Below are 19,528 nucleotides of genomic sequence, written 5' to 3'. Positions count from 1 at the left end.
TATAAGGGGCATGGTTGTCGCCATTACGCCAGCGATTTGTATATTAACCCGGTAACTGTTAAAACTTTGTTTTCCGAACCCTGGGAATCCAGGGAAATTAATTAAACACCAGGGTCCCGACGAACGAGCGGCGTGTTTTGTGGCAGCTTCTCCTGAATAAACTAAAAGAACTTAAATTTAAATGTGTCACTTTTGAATCGTACAGATAGAAACAATATTATGAGTTTCGAATCTGTAAATGGTCTAGTTTTTTAGTTGTATACACGCATAGAACAAACAAACGATGTGGGGCTTCATAGACAATTGGCCACGTTCTGGGGAAAACCCGGATCTGGATAGCGAGAGATGGCCATCCATCCCACTTGGAATGGGCAGCTCTCATCTCCAGGAATTTGGCCGATTTTCTTAGCCGACCTAAAAGCCTGACAATCCAGGGTGGGGACCGGGATGCAGAGACTCAGTCTAAACGCTTCTCGCAGTGGTTCCTTAGAGCCCGCCGCCCCCTTCAAACCACATGGACTGTGTCTGCCCCTCGAACATATAAATCAACCAAATCAGAAGTTAACAGAAGAGAGTTATTTCAATAAAAACGATAATAAAATTAGACCACTCCTCTTATTGAACAGAAAACAGAACTGTTCAAATGTGGATTTAAATATTGGTCCTTTCTTCTAAATCTCTGTAGTAAATGAATTTTGATAACGGATCACCAAATTGACCTACTTAGTCTTACGGAAACATGGTTACAGCAGGAATGAATATGTCAGTCGAATGAATCAACCCCCCTCAGTCCATAAAAATGAATCATGTTCCTCGAAGAACAGGTTCGAGTGGAGGAGTAGCTGGCCAAGCTTCCAGGCAAACTTATATTAAACGTTCTCCTCAGAACAATTTAACTCTTTGGAGAGCCTCACTGAGAGGCCGACTTTTGACTGACGCTCTTAACAACCAGTCACAAAGTGCTGCTTCTCCGTTCTCAAACAGTGCCACCCACGGAAACGACCTGCAATAAATGGAACTCATGTAATCTTTGATACCATCGTCATCATGGCAGCATTAAAAGTCTGAATTTGTACAACAAAAATACTCTGTTAGTTCAGCTGCACCATAATCCATCTCACAAGTTCACCTTACAGTCCAGTAACATTTACCTTGAATTTTATTTGTGAACACTCGAGTCAATAAAATGTGTAAGCCCTCTTTGATTGACAGTGCAGGCAGCCAGTGACAGCAGATTCCTCAGTGTGTGGAAGCTCTGAACAGCTGAAGAGACTTTACGGACCAGAGTTCCTCACATCACCTCTTAGAAGACCATTTCTTTCATCGCAGTATCAGTGTCTTGTTTAAAACAACAACAATAAAACCATCTGTGATTATTGCCAATATGAAAGTCTGAAGACTCCAGACCCTCCAGAAGACCAAAGGTGCCACGGTCATGGCTCTTTGTATAGTCTCTACCAACCAGGTTTATCCTCATTCCAGTGTCACTCTGTAACGTCTCAAAGAGCGAAGCAATGCTACAGACACAACAAAGAGCTTTAATCATCTGTGAGACCACAGTATCAACAGCCGTCAGCTTCACTCTGCACTTAGAAGCTCGTCTCTGACATCTAGAGGCTGAACAATTCTCAGGACCGACTCCATGTCCAGCTTAAGAGAAGCTATCCTTATCGGAGTCGGGGGAAGGAGGTCGAGAGATCTCGAAGAAAGAACCCGATGACTTCCTGGATTTGAGAAGTTGAAGCATCTCAGCTAACTGACCCTCCAGCGCCGCCATGCGACTGTTCAGAGAACTGATGTCTCCTTTCAATTCCTGTTTCAGCTCTAGGAAGGAGGCTTGCATGCTCTGCTCCGGTATCGGACAGAAGACCCTCTTCTCATCAGGCTGGACTGGACTCCGCTCCTGTGGAGTTCTGGCCTCACCGACATTGTCCAAACGGAGGTCGCTCTTCGTGATGCCACTGTCACAGGAGTCGGTTTTCTTGAGGGACATCTCGTCATGAGACTTAGTTCTATCAGGCAGTGTCTCCATGGACTCGGCCTTAGAAACGCTGCTCCATGACTCAGCTTTCACAACTGACTCCTTGAATCGTCCCCAGCCTTTAGCTTTGGGTGGCTCCGCGGTTATACAGCTGGTCAAGTTGCCGTTTTGGGTGGTGGGAGTGTGTAGCATGACCCGGCTGGAGGTCCTGGATGAAGAGGATGTGATGGATGCAGAGGTGGTGGTGGTGGTGGTAGTGGTGGTGGTGGTGGTGGTGGCGGGGCTCTCGGCTACCATGACAATACTGGTGGAGGCCAGGACCTCTGGACCTCTCTGTGGCTCCAGGCAAACAACACCTTTCTCCACATCGCCGGCAGCTTGACATACCCGTTCCGCAGCGAGCCGAGCCTCCTTCTGCTGCCGGAAACGCTGGAAGAGTCTTCGGACTGGGTGGTCCGGAGGAAGGTTTAGAGGAGCCTCGTTCTTTCTCTTTAACATCTCCTCCTCTTCACGTTTGACATCACTGATCTTCCGGAAGATGATCTGTGACAAAGGAAATGGATACAATCAGAAACAAAACCAATATTCGGAACTATCTGCACTTCTCTTTACCTCCTATTCAAAAGCCAAGAAAACAATCACATACTTTGGCCACAGGATCTGTGCTGGTGGACGGACTTGTACAATCAGAACAATTTGTACAAAACGTGAAAAAAGTGCTAATCACTAAACCTAAAATGCACCTGACAGTTGACTTTTCCCAATGATAATAATAAATATCTCCTATACTTCACTCGTTATGGAGCAAGAGGGAAAATATGTGTACTTCTCTAAAGTTTTAATCAAAATGTCACTGAGGAAAAGGAAAGGCGATATTCGAGGACTAAAGTCAAATATCTACTTTGGTTTGTAAAGATAAACTTGAGAAGAACTCCTCTAATTCAAACACATTAAGGCCACTTGTGATGCACAAAAGTGTAACTCAGTCCCATCAATAATGAAAAATAAGTCTTTAAATATCGTTTAAAGTTCATTAATTTTGTATGGCACTGCTGTGTGCATTTATTAGCAGCATTAAGATTTACATCAGCTTCCTTCTCTGTTGAGTTTAGTAGTCATAAAGGTTCTGCTGGGCTATCAGCACTTACTGTGAAACAAGAAAAACTGGTTATTTCCTCATGATGAAAACAAGACTAAAACTAAATAAAAATTAAATGCTTCACATTTTTTGTCAATTAATAAAAATGAAATGACAATGTTAAATCTTTCACACTAAACTGATCTACAATCCACTGAGAATTAGACGAAGACGCAAACAAAAAGCTGAGACACACGAGGAAAATGTGACTGAATCAGCTCCTGCAGAACCTGTAACCATGGTAACAGTACACAACAAGCCACAGTAGCTATGCAAAGCACAGATGTAACCATGGTAACTGGGCCCAAAAAAGTTGGAGGCAGATGTAACCGTGGTAACTGGGCCCAACAAAGTTGGAGCAGATGTAACCGCGGTAACTGGGCCCAACAAAGTTGGAGGAAGATGTAACCGCGGTAACTGGGCCCAACAAAGTTGGAGGAAGATGTAATCGTGGTAACTGGGCCCAAAAAAGCTGGAGGCAGATGTAACCATGGTAACTGGGCCCAAAAAAGTTGGAGGCAGATGTAACCGTGGTAACTGGGCACAACAAAGTTGGAGCAGATGTAACCGCGGTAACTGGGCCCAACAAAGTTGGAGGAAGATGTAACCGCGGTAACTGGGCCCAACAAAGCTGGAGGCAGATCTAACCATGGTAACTGAGCTCAACAAAGTTGGAGGCAGATGTAACCATGGTAACCGAGCTCAACAAAGTTGGAGGCAGATGTAACCATAGTAACAGTACACAACAAGCCACAGTAACCACTAACAGTAACCACAGTAACTATGCAAAGCACAGATCATGACAGATGTAACCATGGTACCCGATAACAGTAACTATACACAGTACACATGGAGACGTGAGTTACCAGGGTAACAGCTATTGCCTCAAAATGGATAGAAGATATAAAAGTCAAAAGGATACAAATGATAAAAAACTGGACTAAAGTATCTGTGGAGGAACTGTCAGCTGAGGTTGACGATGGCCTACCAGGGCCTATTCTGTACCGATGGTTTTTCCCTGAGCGATGTCATCACCCTGAGCCAATCAATGCACTCCTGACCTGTTGGAATTGGATCACATGGTCAGAGCAGCAGCAGCTGAAGTCTCAGAGGTGAGGAGAACAGAGGAACACAGAACGTGAGAGAACTGCTAATGTTCAACCACTGCTGGACTGTCTCCTTCCATATAAACACAACACATCACTGGTTTTTCAATTCCACCAGGCAGAGGCCGCTCCCTGTGCTGTAACATACATACTGTATTCTGACAAACAGAAACACTGAGCTGAAAGCAGCTGCAGATGCCAGACCTACTGTTGATTCTGCAGACCAGCACTCCTCCAACACTTCATAAAGGTAAACAAAGCCTTTCACCGTGCCATGGTGTGCTGTGGAAAAAACCCCTCACACAGACAGCAGCACTGTGTAGTCTCCACCAACGCAGAAACACCACTTTATACTGTAAGGTCCTGCCTGCTTCCTCTACAAGGTGCAGCATGGAAAAAACAATGTCCTGCAGCGGAGAGAAAAAATAAAGTCTGTCCTGTGGGGGGCGCTAGAGGAAAGCTCATAGAGTCATTCAAATCTATGGTTGGGGTTCAACCTTTAGAGATCAGGACATTTCATGACAGTTCATCACAATTCACCAGTCCTCTCCTCTCTAAGATAAAGTGGGTAAAAGTGCAGCGACCTCACTACATCTGCTGAATTTGACTCATTTCAAATAAAGGCTGAACAGGATCGTTTACAGTTTGTAAGGTCAAATCAGTCCTGTGAGCCGTGATGAAGCTCTGTAGTCTCAGGGTGTGGAGGTGACAGCTGCCCCAGCAGGTCGTTTCTCTTCACCAGTGTCATTATTGCACAGCCCAGCAGAACCGGACACGGGGGCTTTCACATCGATTTACAGCGCAGGGAGAGAGACAGGAGGCTGTAAAGCTAACGAGGAGAGAGGGAGCAGCTTATCGCCAACGTCAGTGTTTTATACCCCGTCTTAACCCGGGGGGTGGGGGGCTGCTGGGCTAAGGAGGCGTAGTCCAGCTGATCTGACACCAAAACCACATATAAGCAGCTCATGAGCCATGATGAATAAAAGCCCTATACATTTGTCCTGATCAGTCACGTTACAGGCAGGTAAAGTCAGTCAGAGCGCTGTACTGCTGTCACTCACTCTAATGATTCAAGCCTTCACAAGGGATGTATGCTGTGGCTGTGGCTTTTTAGAAAGTCTCAACCTTTTCTGAAACATGTTTTCACTTGGTTTTTATGGGTTTTTGTTTTTGTAGACTGCAAACTGGAAGGTATTTCAGTTCCTGTGGTTTCAACGTTTCACTTCATCTCATTCAATTCTAATTTGTTTTTCACTTCAACTCCTGCTCGTAGGATGAAAGTCTGGAAGAGGTTGCTGTTTGTCTGATGGGTTTCTGATCCAGTCCAGCTGGTATTGATTTATAATGTAAACATTTCCTACACTTACAGCCACTCCCAGGGTTTTCTTGGATTAAACACTCCCTCTAAAATTTGAAGGACAGTTAATAAAGACAGTGTGTGTGAGAGGAAACAGGATTTACGTCCTGCTGACATAAACCTGTCTGGATCTGGACACCCTCTGCCCTAAGTAATGGATTCGCTCTAAAATCAGTAAATCAGTGCACTGATCGTGTCGATCAGTAGAACGTCTTATAAAATCGACGCTTTGGGGGTCAAGGACTCAATAACACTGAAGATGGGCAGCACAATGCAGAGGCACAAAAGATGTTTCATTAAACCTAATTCCCCCACATGTTTTATAGTGGGATTTGTGAGGACTGGTATGGGTCTGGTGGTTTCCACTGACCACACTGTGGACAGTTTCCACAGGGGAAAGTGGTTTCAGTGAAAACTGTCAGCAGTTTGTTCAGTGGGTTGGCATTATTTATTGGGTGAAGCAACTGTGAACGCCCCAGATACACAGGCCGATGCTGAATGTCATTTTTCCTTATTGGGCTGAATATCTGTTGCCTTATTTCTTACTCACTGATTTGCTTTGTGCTTGCAGTAAAACCCCCAGTGCACATATTATTGCATCTGAGCAGGAAACTGAAAGCTCCCTGTGATAATCAGGTTTTCAACTAATAAACCATTACTCTCATGTAATAACTGACTATACACAGCAAAAAAAAACAGCAATCTATGACTCTGGAGAGGAAACGACGTTTGGACCGAACGTGGATGTGTGTGACAGCTTCCTGTTTGTCGTGCAGAAAGCGTTTAGGATAATGAGGCTAGTGTAAGATCACAGTGTCACAGCAGAGGGTTTGAATCATTAATGAAGTTGCTGCTGATGTGCCACCACAGCCCCGCTCTTAATTTGGAGACCTATCGATCCCGCTGCCGTGTGACGGCCGCAGATATTTAATGAAGACCGAGAAAAGAGACAGATTCTATATTTGTTTGCTCGGAGTGACTCAGTGTCTGGACGAGGTGCTGTGACTCTGGTGTACTCTGGCCCAGTTCAGGATTATTCCAGGTCAGTTTCAGCAAAAATAGACTTTCATCCATTATGAGCCGAACTTCCTAACAACTGTCTCCCAACAGCCAGAAGTTAGAACTGATGTTACTGTGCATGGTAGCCCAGGAAAACACAAGAGACCTGATCATTAATAACTTAATAATTTACCTCTTAAAACCTCCTGAGGCCTGTTTGATGGAACTGATTTCAATGCTTTGTAAGACTTTTCCCAACCTGCAGATACCATGAAGTGGATCAATTGTCATAAAAGTGTGAGATACTATAGTCAACTCTTTTATCTCACTGGGTTTTAGTCTGGATGAGACTGCTTCCAGAGTCCGTAACCATGGTAACCGCACACAACAAAGATGGCGACAGACAAAATCAAAGAAAAAGTAAAATATCTTTATAAATATTATAAACGTATTAATATAAACTTGTAATATAAACTAATGTATAGCAAATATACATTTTTAAGATTAGAACTAAAATAAATGAATCTGAGTTACCAAAACGAAGTGAATAAGGAAGATTATGTGACGGGGCAAACATTTACTCTGATCACACTGATTGTCCGAACAGGTAACTTTGGTCTATGGGATTTTTTTCTTACAGTATGTGGCTGGTTTGTGTTTGAGGCACTAACTTCTTTTTAAAGGTCGTCTTTGGTTTGTTGATCTGAATTTAAGGGTCAGAGCGAGCAGAGTGTTTGTCCTGCGGTGCAGGTGTGAACAGGGCGACCTGTCATCACCCACCTCCACACTGTTAGCTTTCCCCACGTCACACCTGCTCTGTGGAGGACGAGCTGAGAACAAAGCAGCTTATATAAAGTCTTCAGACAATCTGTGGTCACATGACACACACACACACACACACACACACACACACACACACACACACACACACACACACACACACACACACACACACACACACACACACACTCTCTCCCAGGTTGTTTTTGTTGTTGTTTTCTGGGAACATTTTGGTTTCATTCACTGAAAGTCTCTCTCATCAAATAGTTTCTGCCTATAATGAAAGAAAACGTCAGCACTGTGACCCCTGTAGGTAACCAGTGACAGAGACATACTGAGTGTTTTTATTATTTTAGAATCAGATTTGTTGCCAAGTACGTTGGACAAAAAAGGAATTTGACTCTGGAGCAGAGGCTCTCAATGTGCTTTGTCATAGGTCAATGACTCACCCTCTTCCTCAGGTTGTAGGTGAGCACCAGGTTTCTGGCAAAGTGGTTTGCAAAGTTGGAGTAAAACTCCAGAACTTTCTGCAGTGCGTCTCGTTTGATGACGTGGAGGTCGCAGTAGGTCAGCGCTCGGACGTTGGCGCAGGACTGAGCCAGCGTCATCTCCTTCCAGAAGACGTCACCGAACACGTCGCCTTTACCTGCGGATGCACACGGACAGATGGGAGTCACATGGGCCACAGCGCTGAAAGTTTTCACCCACAGTACTACAGCAGTGTGTATCTGTTTTGGACTGTATTTGAGACTTTAGTGATGGCAGGACTATAGGAAAAGGATGTAGTTATTAGACCAGCTGACCCACAGTCAAACATGGCTCACGTGTTTCTTCCTCAGCGTCATTACACTGACTACAGCACATTTATTGTTGCTGTCAGTCTCTGGATGGGATCAGTGGCCTTATCCTTTAATGTTCTGGTCAGTGTCTCTACGTTCTCTGAGCATCATGATTCATCTGTGTTTCTGTGGAGAAACAAACAGAATGTGGCTGAAACGCATCGAGCTGATCTGAGTGTTATGATCCACGTCATTGATTCTTCCATTAACTCAAACCTCTGCCCCCTCTGGTGAAGACGGATAAATGGCAACACATTAAAGGGTCAACATGATGAACGCCGCAGAGCACTGCAGTGAAAACACACATTCTTCACACTGAAGAATGATTCTGATCCAGACTGCAGCTGCTCTGAGAAAACATCTGTCTTAATGTGAAAAGCGGATGTGAAGCTGAGATGAACTCTTTAAATAGCTTCTCATGTGATGTGAAACTACAGAGGCAGTGGCGCACGGCTCGGTGTGTTTCTGAGAGATCTGCGGTGAAAATCCAAATATTTATCCAGGCAGGAACCGAGGCTGAATCCCACATTAATACCCTTCTTCTGGTAAAAAGCTGGAAGTAAAGCATCTGGCTTTAAACCACAGAAACAGTCCGCTGAAGTGCAGTCAGACCCAAACTAAGACAGCAGCTAGGATTACCAGCTGCCAACACAAAAAACTGATTAATGCTGTTTCATATCCCATCGTACAGAAGAGCTGGAGAGGACGTTCACAGCCTACAGACTAAATATCAGATAAGAGACATCCCAAATTTCTGACAATAACTCTCACCTGTCGTACTAAGACTGTGTTTTATGTGGTTTCCTATGTGGTTCATAAAGAGGCATAAATGAGACACTGATGACACTTATCTAGTAGATAACTCCTCTTTTACAAACTGTATTAACTCTACATTTCCCTTGGAATTAGTCCAAGGCCACAATAATTAACAACAAAATATCAGAACAAGTTATTTTCTGGAACATTTTAAAAGAATCGGCTGGAAAATCTACAGAATAAAGCGTCACTGTAATTTTAGTCTGTAGCGTTTGCAGTAATATTAGTACGCTGGTTTGACAGCATGCGACGTGACGATGTTACTATGACACGAACACTGTACAACTGTACAACATGTTAAGATGCAAAGTAGTGCAAAGTATTCCATGGCAGTACTACTAGCAGCAGTGTAACACAAGCCAGAATGTTAAAATCAGGACGTTGCACCAAAGCGTGTGTCCATGCTAATGTCAGCATCATATCTCAGAACAGTTTTAAACTAAAACACTGGCTTGTTGTAATGTGCAGGAGACAACATGGACGTGTGAACACACCTCATGAAACATCCACTGGCTGTTCAGGTTTTTAGCCGAGAGTGTCGGCACCTGCACTGCAGATTATTGCTGAATATCAGGGAGCCGTTAAAGAGCTGCAAGGTTTTTGTGAACACCTCGTCATTGCATAATGACGCCGACAGCTGTTGGATCAGCCCTGTGCCGCCTCGGCAGCTTCCGTCATCTTTCACTGTTTGTTTCTGCATCAGTGAATGTCAGAAAAATCACTTCATGCATTAAGAAAAGAGGTTTTGCTAATAGGGCCCTGCAGCAGATTTCCTACGCACAATGACGGAAATAGCAAAAGACGCCTGGTTTTTGGTTTTGATGTGCAGAGGAAGTAGCTTCTGTTCTGCTCTGTGTTATTTCTGTGTGACGGGTGACTCTGCAGGGTTCAGTGGTTTGGTTTCAGAGCTCAGGTGTTTCCTCCGGAGTGAGGCCGCGGTTCTGTTGTGTCAGGCGGCAGCAGCAAAAACACACTTCAATTTCTCTATTTTCACTTCCAGCCTAAAACACAGCGGCATGTCTCAGGCTGAGCTTTAATAATCCTGAGAGAAGACGTGTTGATGGAAGAGTCTGACCAGGACAGGATCTAGGAGATTCTGCAGACCTGGACTGTGTTTCTAACAGTTAATCCTCTTCATTTTAGTACAGACGTCTTCACTGTCACCAAGGGGACATTCCAGTTCCATCAGATTACTCTTAACTACAGGTTCACCATGAAGCCCGGTCCAGTGTTCTTATGTCAGTTCAGAGGAACGAGGACGCACAAGTCTTTTGACGGTCCGACCCTTCATAGTAAACCTCAGACTGAAACTGCATCTGAGCTGTACAGATGAATGCCACAAACAATTCATGGGCATCACTCTTCAGTTTTATGATTTTAGTGGATCTGCTGGTTTTTTAGAAAGACTTTTATAATCTATAAGTTCCTCTTGTAATCTGTACTATGAATAATACATTATCACTGAGGGATGGGAGGTTTAAAATGTCCATCATGATTTCCATCCTCATCCTGGTCATCAGGGTTTGACCCGTCAGCGTAAATTTAAGTTGAAACGTTCCTTCAGAAATAAAGATTCATTTCTCTAAAACCATGTTTCTATGATTCCTCTGTCCTCACGTCTGCAGCACTAATGTCTTCGTGCATGTAGCTCTGACAGACACAGGCCTGGACTTCGGCAGGACTGATGGGAACTAAATTATCAGGTTTGAGCGAACACAAGTTGATTCTAAAATCTTTATTTTAAGGAATTCTGCTGTTGGGTTTTGTTGTGTGACAGCTGCGTCCTGCATTTCTCATTTCTCACCTTGTAAATCTATCAGAAGGTTTAGGCAGCAGCTGTGGCCCCACCTTTCTATTCAAAAATCGATTTTTTAACATGTTTGTGTGTTTTAAATCAACTAAAAACACTCCATCATTCTGTTTCCAGATCATCCAGCACGAAAATTGGCTTCTTTTCTCAATTTCACCTAAAAATAAATTTGCATTTTTCGTCTGTGTGTGAACTGAATTGGAACAGGACAAAACCAATAAACTAAACCGCTCAGACACTGTGGAAACAGAAACTGGAGGACACATACTCACTTGTGTTTTCACTACAAGGGGAAGGTCTGTTTTTTCAACACTATCACACGTGAAACTGAACGTGGAACTGAAAAGTCAGATACGGCACCAGAGTGAGACAGAAAGAAGTGAAACCAATGGAGCTGAGCCTGAAAAAGTCACCGTGTGGTTTTATGTTCCAGTCACGCTGTTTTCAGCCTGTAGGTTTAAATGAACATTTGCATAGTGAATAAAACCAGTGAGAAATGAGCAGCTCCTCACAGCTGGACCACCTCACATGAGAGAGCAAAACATCATCCAAAGAACCTGTCGTGAAAACACTTTCCTCATTGGGGAAACTGTAAAATCCAGAATGAACATGTTGTTTTCACTTCTCAAAGGTAAAAGTGGGTAAAAACCGTCCTGAACATCGAACATGTTGTTTCAGAGTGAAGTCTCTCACCTAAAATGGCCACCACCTCGTCGTCTTGGATGACCTCCAGTGACCCTGACACCACGAAGCAGAGGCTGTCCACGCTCTCCCCGGCGTGGTAGATGAGGTCGCCCGGCGCGCTGTGGATGGTCTGAAACTCCATGGCGAGGGCTCGCAGGCAGCCGTCGCTGGCCAGTCGGAACGCCGGGTGTTCCTTGAACACCTTCCTGTTGAGGTGGACGCAGATGTCCGCTCTCATGTCCTTGGGACAGATCTGCAGCACCTGCACACACAGTCGGCTCAAAGTGAGGACACACAAAACAGTTGAATAATATAGTGATTGTCTCAGCTGTGGTGTCTTCACAAGGACAGTGACAGAAACAGCTGAGGGGAAAAGGTCCACACAGCTGACCAATCACCAAGTGAGTCCGGTGTTACCTTCTCTGTGTCGATGCCTCTGGACATGGACCAGGTGGACACGATGTAGTCCATCACCCGCTCGCTGAGGCCTTTGGGGACCTGGTAGAGCTTCAGGAAGTCTCTCACACTGTTGAGCATCTCATGGTAGCGGTTGGTGTTGGCGTACATCTGCTGGAAGATGGTGGTGACGTTACCGAAGATGGTGGCGTAGAGCAGCGCTGCGAACAGGAAGGACAGACCATCAGGTTTCAACATGACGGCACCACAAGAATTCAGTGGCTTGGTTTAAAACCACAATGGGCACAGCTGGGAAATGTGGATACACGAGTACTGATGTGTGACAGTAAAGGATTTTTGGGTGGAGTTTTTCTATATAAGGACAAAAAATGGAAGCTCAGAGGAAATCTGACACATTTCAAAGCCCCTCCAGACAAAGTTGTACTATTGAGCTGTATAAAATAAAACAAATCTGTGTGTATATATGTTATGTGCTTTCCTGAGAGGAGGCCTGCAGCCAGCCACAGCCGGATGAATGTTTTCATGCTTCTCTGTGGACACAACACTTTGTCAGGTGGTTCAGCACAACAACACTAAACTGCTGAAAACCAATCATCTGAATCACCTGATGTAAACAGAAAACAACAGTCCTGAGGCGTTTAAAGGACTTTAAGGACCAAAGAGCAGTGAGACTGAAGCTGCTTCTAAGCTGAAATATCTGAAAAACTTTCCTAAAGATTTTTTTTCTAAGATTTTTCCTCTTTCATTCAGCTTCTTTCTCCACTGTGACCAACAGCCTGTGCAGCACCGATTCCTACCAGGGAGGAAACGCTAAAAGCAGATTGACACCGTGACTCTGACTGTCAGGATCAGGGCATTGCAGCGTCAGTAGCTTTACTCCTGCTCTGTCATGTTTCTATGTTTTTGTCTTCAGAAGCATCCAGAGGTTTTCTGGCTTGATTGTCAGTGTAACACAGAACACAAGGCCAAAGGTTGTTGTTACTTCAATTACTCAGGTTTTCTCTTCAGCTCCTACATCTTCATTTCCCAGAAGTCGAAGCTGACTGACCCGTCACATGTGTGTCTGTGACCATCGGCAGATTAATTGTTCGTGTCACCTTGAAGCGACAGCTCGGCTCATCAATACAAACTGCTGCAGTCCAGCCCTGACTCAGCTGCCCGCCCTCACAGCCTGTCAGCAGTATGGGCCCTGGGTCACCCGATCAATACCGACCTCCGTCCACCACCATCACCAGCAGCACCCGCTGCCATCCATCCTGAACACTAAGTGTCAGAATTATTACACAAGACTGTGCGACCTTCCTGAAGGTGAGTGTGCAGGCGCGGCTCAGCGGTGCAGCTGAGCTAACGCTGAAGCAGCAACAGCAGGTCCAGGACCAGAGCCAGGTCTGAAGGGTCACACTGAGAGGGGTCACTGCGGCCGTCCACCTGTTCCTCTTATTTTTATCTCACTGGACAAAAGACAGGAAAGAGTTCAGACGCTCACATCTACTCACAAACACAGTAAATCTGTCTTTAGCCCATATCAGGTGCAAACAACACACATCCACTAGTAATAAATAAAATGCTAAGAATTAGTTTTAGTGTTCGTGTCTGTTGTCCAAAGACAAAAATGATTTTATGGTTAATGATTTTATGCCAACTTTTTCTGCCGTTAAATGAATAACTGTTGTGGTTCAGCTGGGACCATGTTTCACCACAACACATCAACAAGCATCGGTCTGTGATGATGCTCAGGTGAAGGATGAAAGCTTTAAATAAATCACTGGCAGAAACAATCAGCTGAACCTGCAGCTTCACCATGAGTCTCAGCTCAGGGTTCAGGGTTCTGGTTCCCTGGTTCTGGGCCTCAGTGTTTCAGCAGCTGTAAAAAGCCTGTGTCCTCTGCAGCTGGTGAACATAGTGGAGCATTTAGCAGCTAAAGAGCCAGAGGTTTCCCTCAGGAGGTGGTGGAGACCAAACCCAGAGCTCAAACTGAGGGAACACTGGGCTGAGACTCAACAGGTGAACTCAGACACTGGTCCACCTGGATAATAATGTTGTTCTCTATCTGCGAGATGTGTTAATGTAAAGTATTGGGTTGGTTTAAATCTCTGTGTGAAAGATGTGAGCAGACTTCATCCCTGGTCCCTCTGAGAGATGGAGAATATTTTGGAAAGAAAATGGACCAGCTATTTCTGTCCTTCCTCTCACAATGAGCGTTACAACACTCACACTCGCTATGCTAATGACCCAAACTCTCATCCTGGATCCAGGATGCTCACTGTCATAACAACGGCTTTCCATCAGTCTCCAGCAGCTCTCATACGTTACGGGCTGGGAAGCCTAATCCAACACACCCCTTCCTCCAGAGTTCCTCATGAATCTAAACAGAGAATCTACCCACACTGCTCTGCAGCCTCACTACACACTCAGTACAGACCACAGAGCCTCTACAGGAGACCCAGAGGGACAAACTGTCAGGGCGGGATCAGAGCATGCACTACAGAGCTTGACACAAACAGGAATTGAAACTAGGTTAGAAGTTTACTTTAACTGGACTCTGATCTAATTTCAAGAGCAGGGTACTGCTGCTAAACAATATTATTAATAAATCAAACATTTGGTATCAGTTACTGGAAACAATAATAAAGGTGCTTTTTAAAAGTCAGAGCTGAGTGAAGCTTCAGTCTCCTGTTGGAGGGTCTGTGATTAAGTGTCTCTGGAAGGTTCAGTATGTGACTGTGATCCAGACTAAGATACTGTAGATCCTGAGGTGACACAAGATAACGGCAGCTTCCGATGAAGGAGACAGGTTGTCAGCATCAAAGCTCTTCATCCTTCAGCCCAGTGGAAAAGCTTTCACCTGTAGACCTGTCTGCTCTGGAAAACCTCCACGCACTTCTACTGTCTGTCTGCACGTTCATAAAAACTTGCTTTTAGGAACAGTCCACATTTACTTCCAGAAAATAGATGTACTGTTCTGTTTAAGAGCCCAAACTATCCTTTATGCACAACCACAGAGGCCTGGAAGTTACATAAACCTGTGGGGTCTGTCCCAGCAGACCCCTGGAAGCATGTCCTGTATGTTGCTGGACATGTGACAGTAGCTGTTTATGAGACACTCCCTCCTGCAGCAGTTCTCATTTTTTTCTGCTAATGTAAAAATATAATCAAGCTTTTTACCAAAGCTGGAAGAAAAAAAATTACTAAATTACTTTTAAATGTTCTATGATTTTCAGCTTGTGACGGAGAGAAGCACCGTCTGTGCAGTGACACCCCACATGCTGAAAGAGGTCAGTATGTTGAATGTTATCACAGCTGAAACATTCAACCAAACAAATCATTCACAAGATGCCACAGAAGTTTATTATAAAATGAGACGTTCAGAATATTAAGAACTCCTCTGAATATAAAACAGTCCAGTACAATGCCACCTTTCACCGTGGCCTCAGCAGTAAACATATAACTGAACTGACAAACATCCAAAAACTGACTTCAGTCTGTACAGGTGTACATAATAAAGGACTCTGTACATGTAGACTGAATCTTGGGGGTTTCCCAGCCTTAAAATTCTCAATTGAGATATCACAGGAGTCTAATTTGTTTATTCTGCACAGCAGCTGGTAAAACACATGATTGTCTGTGGTGTCGTGATGTTACTGTGCAGAGCTGCAGGATCAGTGCAGCTTTGAGCCTGAGCCTGCTGAGCAGTTGCATGTGTGCAGACTGTAGCAGGCAGCAGCAGGACATGAGCCCAGCTGATCTGACAGCACAGTTAATATTTCAGTGAGGGACTCCACCACACCAGACCCCAGAGTGTCAGTCCTCATCACATCGCTGAGGAAACAACTGCTCACAGAGAGGCCGTCCGTCTGTCTGCTGGATGGGAGCAGACAGGCCTTTCTAAATCTGTTAGACGCTGACAAGCTTCACCGGGTTCCAACTGCAGAGAGCAGCAACTCCAGGTCCACTGTCAGCCCCTGCAGCACTTACGGTCACCTGACACTCCCTGCTGGCAATGGATTGGATCAATGGTTCTGTGGATTCTGGCTTGGATCATCTTGTTTGAACAACTGGTTGTTTGAAGCTTTTGGCAGATCAAGGCGTCAACAATCCTTAAATCTTTGAAAGTCTCCAACAAAAACTTCATATCAGCCACAGACCAGTTTGGTTTTGGTGCCTCCATATTTCTGTCCCTCCCAGAAACTTGTGCCATCAACTAATGTTCCCCCCACGTGGGTCAGAAAGAATCTGTTTATTCCAACAAGAGAGAAACGATGGATTAAGTGTTTCCATGGCCAATATTTCCCTATTGATCTGATTATTAAAGGTTTACACCCACCCCTTTCCCATCGGGCCCAACTGGACCAGTCTATTCTGGATTATTAGTGGAATATTAGGCTCCAGGGGCAGCATGGTGGCTGAGTGGTTAGCACTGTTGCCTCACAGCAAGAAGGTCGTGGGTTCGCATCCCGGCCTTTCTGTGTGGAGTTTGCATGTTCTCCCTGTGCTTGTGTGGGTTTACTCCGGGTACTCCGGTTTCCTCCCACAGTCCAAAAAACATGCATGTTAGGTTGATTGGTGACTCTAAAATTGCCCGTAGGAGTGAGTGTGAGTGTGTGAGGTTGTCTGTCTTTGTGTGTCTATATGTGGCCCTGCGACAGACTGGTGACCTGTCCAGGGTGTACCCCTGCCTTCCACCCGAGAGAGAGCTGGGATAGGCTCCAGCAGATCCCCGTGACCCTGAACCAGGAAAAAGCGGGTATAGAAGATGGATGGATGGATGGATATTAGGCTCCATGTCAACACAGCTACTGTGAAAAAGTGTCCCTCAATGGCAATTGTCTAAATCTCCCACCTGAAAAGCAACTGTCCAATCACAGCTGAGCTGCAGTCACTGGTCCCCTGCCTGTACCACTGCTGATAGTTTTCCACATGTTGATGCAGAGAGACGCTGTGCACAACAGGTCAGAGGACCAGGTCTGTCTGCAGCCAAAGCCATGAGAACAGAAGTGAGGAGGAAACACATTAAACTGTGGGCTTGTTTTGTTCTGATGGTGGTGATCAGTCCATCAGCACCACAAACAAACCAAGACTTAGTGAGTTCTCTTCTCCACGGCCTTTACTTGTAGCTTTTAAAGTGAAGCACATTGATTGAAAATATCATTTATGATCATTTAGCATAAAACAACAGTCACATGATGTATATTGGGACTAAATATCACGGATCCAGCCTTTTCTGACACGTCTATCCAGCCACCTCTATTACAGCCAAACAAATAACACCAAGTTGCTGTTAAAAATAAACTTTCAAACAGACCTTGAGTTAAATTATTTTTTATATATTGATGGGAATTTACTTACTAACAAAGTACAAGTCTGCAGATTTTTGTCTTTTTAAAGTGTTGTTCTGCTTTTGATTCTGAGAATCATAATGATGCTGTAAATGATACTGACATCACATAATAATCTGGGGTATTATTATTATTATTGTTGTATATTTTTCTGTCTTTAGCCACAGGTGGTTTTATTCATTTAAAGTCTGGATTGTAAAACAATCTGAACTCAAATTTCGGTTCATTAGCTTAAAACATGGAAACTGCAGATGCAGCTCAGTAATGAAATGAATGAGGTACTACTCTCACTTTAAATAATTATTAAAACAAAAAGCCTTTTCCAACTACAGCAGCTTGTTTTGCTTTGATTTCCAATATGTTTAATCCTTTCCAATTGATTACGTCACCTGCCTTTAATTTAATTTAATTAACTATTGTGTTTTATTTGTCCTAAAACTTATTTTTATTTTGCTGACAGCTCTTATGTGGATATGGATAGTACTTTTATATAGAACATTTCTTATTGTTATTACCAGTAGAGTATCACTATAACGACAGAAGAGACCAAATCATGATGAAAGGATGTTCAGCTGCTTGAATGATTTAATTGCTGTTTCATACTGTGGATGACGTGTGTTTGTGTAACTGTGACAGCTCGTCTTTTAAACTGAAGGCTGCAGACAGAAGCCGACATTCAATCAAACGACACAGCTCACAGGTGACAGACGGTAAAAACCACCAAAACAAAACCCTGCAGCCTCACTTCACTCCCCGACCGACTTTGAATACTGAGACAAACACCTAAGTCATCGGAACCAATAATGTGATCAAACTATGACTTTTGACACTGGTGCAAAATAGGGGGTTTAAATTGAAGTGATTATTTTAAAATGCTGATTTTTCATGCTTGACCACTAAACATGCAACAGTCCCCATGTGAATCACTCATCCCAAACTCATTGTGCAGTAAAAGAAACTGAAGCTCACTAACATTAATCTGAAGTTCTTCTTTAACTCCAAACGTTTTACATGATACCAAACCCTTCGGGCTGAGGAAAAGGTAAAGAATTTATTAAAATGATAGAAAAACACGATGTGGGAGTTAGCAGCTTGAAGTATCAATCTCAATTTAAGGTCTAATTTAAGGGCTTTCACCTGGGGAACAGAACCTTAATCAGAGGACAGAGTGTGTGAGAAGTGAAGAAAAATAAAATGAGATAATTGTAACTTGGTAGAAAACAGGTCAAAAAATATGACAAACAAGCAAAATCCATCGACTGAAAGCTCTGGAACAAGTTAGTAAGTGGACGTTGAGTAACTTTATGGAGCACTGCAATATATAGAATATACTGCATACAGCTCTGTGTGTTACATAATACTGTCAGACTGGATTAGCCACCTCAAAGGTAACTAATGGGAATTACAAAGGGGAAAATGGATGTTAAGGGGTTTTTTTCCAAGCGTGTCGGTGACATGTAGTTATACCAAAGAAGAGATAGAAATGGCCGACGGCTCCTTTAAATGTGATTTTTACAGCTCCGGGTTGGATGGTGTGTGGGTGGAGGCAGAGGAGACGTTTTTTTATTATGTGTTATGACGTCAAACAGTGGATGGAGACTCTGTGGGCTCCAACACTGTTTCACAGACTGAAGTCGTGATGAGACTTTAAATTACAGACACAGGTGGAAAAAAACAAACTCATCCGTTCGTATGAAGAGGGTGGTGTTTGACATTTGTAACTGTAACCGACAGATGACGCTCTGTCTGTGTTTTCTTCCTGTCTGACACTACGTCAAACATTAAACCAGTAGATGAATAAGAAAAACTTAGACAAAGCAGAGTTTGAGTATTTGTTCTCATGTTTCTGACGAACTGAAGCTCCTGGGTCAAAACTAACAAGTTGAGCAGTTTGACTGCAGAGACGCAGTTTAGTTAAGTTGGTCAGCAGACAGCAGAGGTAATAAAAGAGGAAAGATCAACTCAGACTTCATTTTAGCCAGTATGATGATGATGATGATGATGATGATGATGATGATGCTTATATAGGGACAGTGGAAAACAGCCTCACCAAGGCAGGAAAGCCAAAAGCCTTGAGTGTGGTGAATAAAGCATGGCGGACTGCAGAGGAGTTTCATCGAGAGGATTCTGGTCTGACCTTGGTGTATCTGCAGCTGGAGGACAAGGCCTGTTGACGCCACATGCTGAGAATTTTAGATGATTACAGATGAAATATTTAATTCTTCCCCCAAATGCTTTGAATCTCAAAGAAAACGTGGCAGCACT

General features: G+C 43.9%; 1 protein-coding gene across 2 annotated transcripts in view; it reads right to left on the bottom strand.

The window, feature by feature from the left end:
- Positions 1 to 912: 912 nt before the first annotated feature.
- LOC113140132 (potassium voltage-gated channel subfamily H member 1-like) overlaps positions 913 to 19,528 on the bottom strand; it is a 29,635-nt gene continuing 11,019 nt past the window's right edge. The window contains exons 8-12 of one of the 2 annotated variants that reach the window (XR_003296624.2): positions 11,928 to 12,127; positions 11,520 to 11,772; positions 7,811 to 8,007; positions 1,152 to 2,524; positions 913 to 1,003 (exon numbers count right to left, since the gene is read on the bottom strand). Coding sequence is in view for 1 of the 2 variants with exons in the window: in XM_026323869.2 (XP_026179654.1) it covers positions 1,652 to 2,524; positions 7,811 to 8,007; positions 11,520 to 11,772; positions 11,928 to 12,127 (1,523 nt within the window). In the remaining variant the exon portion in view is untranslated. Of the gene's footprint in view, positions 2,525 to 7,810; positions 8,008 to 11,519; positions 11,773 to 11,927; positions 12,128 to 19,528 lie in introns of both variants that reach the window. The other variant, XM_026323869.2, reaches the window with a different exon arrangement.

The sequence above is a fragment of the Mastacembelus armatus genome, unplaced genomic scaffold (assembly GCF_900324485.2).
Source record: "Mastacembelus armatus unplaced genomic scaffold, fMasArm1.2, whole genome shotgun sequence".
Lineage (NCBI taxonomy): Eukaryota > Metazoa > Chordata > Actinopteri > Synbranchiformes > Mastacembelidae > Mastacembelus > Mastacembelus armatus.
Note: the sequence above shows the minus strand (reverse complement) of the source record. Positions and strands in the feature narration are given on the sequence as shown.